This window comes from Eurypyga helias, unplaced genomic scaffold (assembly GCF_000690775.1).
Source record: "Eurypyga helias isolate BGI_N326 unplaced genomic scaffold, ASM69077v1 scaffold13507, whole genome shotgun sequence".
NCBI classification, from domain to species: domain Eukaryota; kingdom Metazoa; phylum Chordata; class Aves; order Eurypygiformes; family Eurypygidae; genus Eurypyga; species Eurypyga helias.
In genome coordinates, this window is record NW_010263738.1 from 2,736 (window position 1) to 10,244 (window position 7,509).

Below are 7,509 nucleotides of genomic sequence, written 5' to 3' on the forward strand. Positions count from 1 at the left end.
ACATCAGCAGTAACATGCAGTATGGTCCTTTTTCAAAAGGAACCAACTTTATGATTTGTTTAAATCAGCAATGATACGTAGAACTTTGGGTTTTTCATTGATCTTGTTATTTTCATTAACAGGGAGCCTTAAGTAAGCAGTTGAAATATGTGTATTCTGTCTAAGGGATGCTTTCACAGTCTGGGTGCCCTCATTTGCCACCCCAAACCATGGGCCAGATGGCATTGACTGAAGCCAAAAATACGGGACAGCTCTTCTGGTGGGCTGGAACTCATATCAAATGAAATTTCCCAAAGTTGGCTTTACTACCTTTTCTCAGTTGTTATCTTCCAACACAACTTGTTTGAGGGGTAGTCCTTTTTGAAGTTGGCTACCAATTTCTCTGTTCAGCCTTCCTTTGCATGGCGAAGAAGTCAAGAATGAAGACTTGAGGTATAGTGCTGTTTTGTTATTGGTCCATGCTTGTCTCTCTACTTAACTCTGTTGATCTTTACTGAAATAGGTAGAGCTAGTTCTGATGTACACAGGAAGAACCAAAACAAAAGGGTTTCCTTTCATTTGTATGAGATTTTTATCTGGTAGGTGGATTGAAAGACCAATTAGAATCAGTAGATTGAAGATGCAGTTAGCTTGCTGATACGCATGTCTGTTGCAACATAGTTACTTGGTTTTATTAATATTATATTCCCTTCATAGGAGAAAAACAAACAGGAAGAATACAAAAAACTGGGTGAAGATGAAGAAACAATTCCTCCAGAGTACAGATTAACAGAAGCAAAAGTAATGCATTTAATGTGCTGTTTTATTCTTACTCTCCTTTTATTACTCAGAATACATGGATGAAACTGAAACTCCATTTCATTTTGAAATGTTGATATTCAGTTCAGCAATTTTTGTAGCCTATAAAAATTCTGGTTTGTTGTTCCTGAATATCTTCACATCTGTCATTAGATGACTGCTTAGACACAGAGATGGTTATGATGCAAGTACCTGAACATGAATAATCAGTGCACTCGAGTCTTTTATTAGCTTTTTGTAATTTAGAACTTAATAAACTGTGATTGGTCAAGCTCTTAAAAAAAAAAAAGAAACAAAAAAACCAAAACAAACAATTTAAGGTGCTATTTTTACAAACATCACCACATGACTCATTTGACATAAATGGGTTGCTTAGGTATAGCCACGACTCGCACAACACCTGCCACAGCTGCCAGTGTGAAAAGATACAGCTCTTCCGGACTCTCCATGCAGGAATGTTGTTACCAATCTGGAAGTTGCAGGTTTGTGTATTAATTGTGCTGTATCCGTGGAAATTGAAGCATGAAGTAGGGAAGATGAAAACCTCACACACTGAATCACTCTTCAGCCCTTAGATGTTTCTAAGCTGCAGGACTTGGCTTTTTTAAATGAAACCTTGCATAAGTATGCCAGACGTTACTAGTTAGATCATTTTCTTGCTTAGAACTGCCGTTCAGTGAATGTTCTTGGAGTAGTTGTATTGCCTTGTCATTTGAGGACTGCTTGGCTTAATATGAAGGGCTTTTTGTTTTGAAGGATGAAGATGGAAAACCACTCTTACCAAAACCTGAAGAAAAGTCCCAGGTGAAAAAATGAATATTCCAATAAATGTTCCATTCATGAATTACTAAAATGTCAGTAAGGTTTCCCAGTCTTCAGTTTAAAAATGGAGATAGGCTGTATTGCCTGCTCACTTTTTAACAGAAGAACAGACTTGAAAGCCACCTCTTTTTTTCTTTTTAATGACAGCCTATGAGTGAAAATGATCTTTTAAAGGGTTTGACAGAAGGGTTTTCCTGTTCTCAGTCCCTGTGTGCACCATTACCTACACCACCAGTAATAAAGGTGAGTATATTTTATTTTTTAAAATCTCTTTTATTTTCAAGTTGTTTCAGTAATCTTGATATTCTGTTTCCTCTGAAGTTTATTAAACAAAATTCAGTAAATAACATTTTAAAATTATTTTCTGCAATAAATTAATAGAAGAGAGAGCAGGACTTTAGGAAAAAACTAGGTAAGTTAATTGTCATATCTTTTTGCTAGTTCCTTGCATAAGTAATGCTTTGCAGTTGAGAGTTTTAAAAGTGTTACTTAGGAATCTAGATGGGCTTGAAGAAATCTTAAGTCCTCTAAGGTCATATCAAACCTGCCTCTGAGTTAAGCTATGCCAGGCTTTAACCCAGTAGTTGAGAGGGAATATAGAGTGTGAACAACCTGGCATGCAAGCAGTTGCACAGTGCTTCCCAGGAAGGGCTTTAATCTGAAATAAGTAGAGCTTCTAAGAAAAATAAACTCCTAGAAATAAACTCTGTGGGTATTGCATGTAAATGCATATTTTTCTTTCAGTCCTCTGTGTTAGTAATGATACTGTGTCTTGTTTCAGAAAACCAAGGAGGGTAAAAAGCTTGCAGATTCCTTGGACATTATCTCAGCTGCTACGGTTTCATCAGTGCACTCGGCAGCTCCTCTAGCTTCTACCTCAGTAAGCAACCTCTCTGTAGATACTTACCTAGGATCTACAGGTCTCTGTGGAGAGGATGTTCAATCATAGTATCACAGAATGGTTTGTGTTGGAAGGGACCTTAAAAATCACCTAGTTCCAACCCTCCCTGCCATGGGCAGGGACACCTTCCACTAGACCAGGTTGCTCAAAGCCTCATCCAGCCTGGCCTTGAAGACAGCCAGGGACGGGGCATCCACAGCTTCTCTGGGCAACCTCTTCCAGCACCTCACCACCCTCTCCAAGAAGAAACGAACTTCCTTGGAGAGGTCGTCAATATCCCAAGCATGTCAGTCTTTAAGAGGCATTTGGACAATGCTCTTAACCCTTTAACTTTTGGTCAGCCCTGAAGTGGTCAGGCAGTTGGAATAGATGCTCATTGCAGGTTCCTTCCAACTGAAATCCTTCCCATTCTCCGTCCTCTCCTGGAACTAATAACTGAAGATGGGAGCATGATGTTGCCAGTTTTACCACTATATAGACTGTTGCAAACAAATAATGTATTAATTTATTGCTAATACTGACTATTGGGGGATAGAAAATGTTTCTGCTGGGGAAAAATAGAAGTGTGAGTTTCTGGATACTTCTTATTCAACTGAATGTGAAGGCTGGTCTTCCCCCTTTTTCCATGTTGCGCTTGCTGTTGTATTTCAGCCTCTCTTTGGAGCCTCCTCACCTGTGCTTGGAAAAGGAACTGGTGGTCCTGTGCTGATTCCTCCAGAATTGCTGAGGACATCAGAGCATGTTCTCTCTGTGGGTAGTTACCTGTGTGCAGTAGTAACTACCTATGAGCAAGTAGTTTCCTATTTTGACCTGGACCTTTAACAGTATCACACCTTTCTTTTCCTGGTTAGGTAAGGAGAGCATTTAAAATAATAACAGTGTAGTCATGACCATAGTGGCAAAGTTATTTCTTAAGCCTAAAGGAGGAGTTGAAGGTTAGTGGAGGCAGCACCATGACCTCCTTTTAATGCCAGACCTTCCATTTGTGGGATTGAGTGGTAGTGTTGCATGCTTCATTCTTTCTCCAGTTTGATCTGTGCAGTGGGTGCTCCCTCTAGTGTTTCCAGTCTAATTTGAAAAGGAAATATAAAGCTTCTCTCACCTGGCTTTTAGTTGGTTTAATGGCTTTTTCTTCCTAGTCAGTATTTGAATAAAACTGATACGAATTAGCAAAATGCCGTACATAAAATGTCAACCTGAATTAAAATATATTAACAATTCCTTAGCAGTTACTCTTCAGTAATAATGATGTTTGCAAAGTGAATGTCAATTAGTGAAAACCCAATCTTTTCATAGAATTGTTCTCATTAGATCAGTTAGGCTTATGTGTAGCAAAGCCATTAAAATAAATTCCATTACTTCTTCTTGAAATTATATTTTCTGTAGGTTTAAATATTTTTTTTTCCCCAGCTATTGCACTACATTGTAATTACAAAGGATTGTCCATTATTCACTGAAGTTGACAGTTCATTAGTCAGTACTTCTGTTTGCTTAATTAGTTAAATTATTTTTACAGCTGATTTGTATTTAGGGATGTGCTTATACTTTGTTAGGGAGGAAAAGAGATGGATGAAGCGTTGGATCTCCTGTCCGATTCCTTGGGACAGAGAGAAGTCAATCCTGATGAGAACAAACCACTTGTGGATAAAGTAAAGGTAACTGAAGACATTTTGCAACTTAAGCAGTCTGGGGCAGGGAAACAAACAAAAAAATTTTTTAAAAACTGGGTTACTTACCTTATTCCTTAGAGTTTGGTGGGTTTTTTTTAAATGGTATACTGTAACATTTCTTACATACTTGTAGGAATATATGGCATGTGATTTTCAGATGTAGAAGTAAGGTTACTAGAAAAAAAACACCATACGTGTTGTTCTACATGTAAGAATATCAACCAGTTCGCTTAAATATTTTTTGCTTCTAAACAAGCACTCCTCAGTCAGCTGGATTAATTGTGTTTTGTGTGTGAAAAATGTGAATTAGTTTATACGCCTTAGCCACTTGGAGGTAAGTGTTGAAGTATTACAGGAAATTTACAATAGTTTTATTTCAGTGCCTTTTCTTGTCACTGTTCTAATTATTTGTCAAGTGTCTTCTCTGCCCTCTGTTTCTCAAACTCATTTTGTAGCCTTACTTTTGTCAAGTTTGACTTTTATGATCCCACAAATACGAAGTTCATCAACAGATGTGTTTGTTTAATTAATCCCATTTTTTAACTTGGTTGTTTCTGCTGGTTTTGACTTCATTCAGTCTTTCTTCATATAAGCTTTTTAAAAAATCTAATGCTTTCAGGAAAAGGCTAAATCTGAACACAGAGACAAACTTGGAGAAAGAGATGATACTATTCCACCTGAGTATCGAAAACTTCTGGAGTCAGGTGAGCAGGTAAGGAAAAGCTTTGTTAGTTTTTATTTCTAGCACCAGTAATTTGTGCATATGAGCCAATCTGTGCTCTTTAGAATTATAAAGAGAACAGGGAAGCTGAATAAGTGAGTAAGTGTGTGTACTATATTTATGTATAAATGTTAAACATGTAAATATCCTATGCTTAGAGTAGCTTTGTATGTCCTTGCATGCGTTTGAATCAAAAAACCAAACAAAAAAAATAGGTGTGGGTTTTTTGGGTTTTTTTTTGGTTTGGGTGTTTTTTGTTGGTTGTTTTTTTTTTTAATTGGGCAGTCGGAACAAATGAATTACTTTGAACCTCACAGTAGCAATCAGGGTCCTGGAGATTTAGCAGTATAGATTCCAGTATGCTGGGTTAGTGTTGTGGGTGCTCTAGAAAACCAAGTGAAAGAGTAGAGTGTCTATCTTGGAACAGCTTGGTTTTATAGTCGTCTTCTACATAGGAGGTACCTGCAAACTGTGGCTAATAATGCTTATTCATTCCGAGTGGTTTCATTCCAAGTTTGGGGACAGAGTGTATATAGAGGTATTGCCTTGGCCATATACCTGAAACCCTGTAAAACTGCCATTCACTGGAGCGCAGGACCACTCTGGTAGTGATTTGATGTTCCGTGGATTGGGAAGCCAGTTTTTCAGTAGATTACAAGGTTAGAAAGATGATCTCACAGACACAGTCAAAGTAACAGACCATGAAGACACATTGTGAACTGACTTGGAATGCATAGCATGAGAAATAAATAAATCAGTTCTGAACAGGGCAACTGTCTTGGTAATCTGTAAATTCCTGATGTTGTATATAAGTACTTGTATCTTAAAACTAGCATGACTAGTTCAAAATGAGGATGTAATCTTTCTTCTTCCCAAGGGCAAACCAGCAAAGCCAATGGCAAAGGATGATGTGAAACACAAAGAACAAAAGGTAACATTTATGGTATTTTCCTTCTGTGTTTGTTTCATGTGTGTGCTCTAACGTTTTCTCAAAGTAGTGTCATTGTAGGCTCAAGGTGTGATTCACTGAATTCTCATCAATGCTACTGAATGCAGTAGGTAATAGTAACAGTGTGGACAGTAAATGTGTTGTGAGGAGTAACTTTTCACAATAAATAATTTTTTTTTTACGCACAACTGCACTGTGAATGCTCAGGTTCAGTATTCAAAAAATTGTGTATGTTGGAAACCTGAAATAGAAACCTCTGTTTTAACATATGTGTAGAGCCTAGGTATGTTTTGTTTCGGTTTTGTTTTGGTTTTTTTTTTTTTTTTAAAGAAACAGGTAATTAAAGCAGACATAAGTTCCTGACACATTAATTTGTCTGCCCTAAAGTGAATTTTCCTTCACCTCTTATCCCTGCTCACAGTGGAACAACAGTATTAACAAAGAGTCAGTAAATAGATTACGACTTTTTCTCCATCTGTACAGTAATTTTACTTTAGATAAAGTGGGAAGTATTGCATATTGTGTGACTTAAGAATTGCAGTCATTGCAGAAGTCTACAGATGATTCTGCAGCTATCGATGCCCTATCGGGTGACTTTGATACTTTCGCAAAGACTCCTGCCACACCACAGCACTCAAAGGTAGGACATTTTCTGCTAGTAACTTGCAAAATAAACAGTTTCTTACTACTCTATGGAAGTTCCTTGCTTTTCTTTGCAGTAGCTCAGTTTAGAGCTAGCCTCTTTAGAAGATTCTGTCCAGATGTAGTAATTGTCTTACTACTATAGTGGAAGTTCGATGCATCTTACTGTGTACTAAATATTTGGAAGAAGGAAGATTTGTGGTATTTAAAGTCTTTTAGAGAGGTAAGACAGGCTTGGAGAAGTGAGTTGAGCAGAGAATTGTGGTGAGTGTCCAAAAAGTGTAGAGAGGCAGAGAAATCTTTCTTTAGTGATCATGTGCACTACCTAGCATTAGGTGCAGGCTGGAAGTGAGAAACAGCTTGAGGGTTTTGCAGAGAGAAATGCCAGGAGTAGAAAAGAGTTTTAGTTGTGTTAGGGAAAATAGTAGAGCCAACAAGAAAGATGAAGAGAGGATGTGAGAGGTCTTGTAATGAGAAATGGAGTCTTTATTTGTAATAAATCATCTTAAACATGGCTGACAAGCAGCTGTAAGACATTAACCTACCAAGTGCTGCACGTGCAAGGCTGTATGACAGGAAGCAGCAGTGGAAGCTGTGTAAACCTGGAGGTCACCGACAGGAGATGGTGCTTGAGAAGGGATGGATGTGCTGGAAAAGAGTGTGAAGAAGGAGACTCAGTTTTGGTCCACATGAGAGGACGAACCACTGACAGACATGTTTTCTGCTTGCTCTTAACACAACGTTTGTTACCTTGAGCGTGGCAGAGGGAGAGGTGTGGTAGGGGTGAGACACGCACTGTGCTGCTACAGTCACCATACATGCTCCTGGGCAGGGGAGCCCAGGGACGCTCTGGGACAGCTGGTAGGATATTGGTGGCTTCCTTTGATTTTCTACAAGTACTCCAACTAGTTAGGCCACTTGTTCTTTTACTCCAGCACATGCTAAACAGAAAGGAGGCTTGATGTTATGTGAATTCATGTGCAAAGCCAAGTGCAAGGTCTTGCAC

At 38.4% G+C, this 7,509-nt stretch overlaps 1 protein-coding gene across 1 annotated transcript in view; it reads left to right on the forward strand.

Moving 5' to 3' along the window:
- CAST (calpastatin) overlaps nt 1-6,501 on the forward strand; it is a gene marked incomplete at both ends in the record, with an annotated part of 8,074 nt that extends 1,573 nt beyond the window's left edge. Inside the window, 8 exons of the mRNA XM_010156167.1 lie at nt 697-780; nt 1,555-1,602; nt 1,768-1,863; nt 2,402-2,500; nt 4,075-4,176; nt 4,811-4,903; nt 5,790-5,843; nt 6,412-6,501. Of these exons, the coding sequence (XP_010154469.1) occupies nt 697-780; nt 1,555-1,602; nt 1,768-1,863; nt 2,402-2,500; nt 4,075-4,176; nt 4,811-4,903; nt 5,790-5,843; nt 6,412-6,501 (666 nt within the window). The remainder of the gene's footprint in view (nt 1-696; nt 781-1,554; nt 1,603-1,767; nt 1,864-2,401; nt 2,501-4,074; nt 4,177-4,810; nt 4,904-5,789; nt 5,844-6,411) is intronic.
- Nucleotides 6,502-7,509: the final 1,008 nt, after the last annotated feature.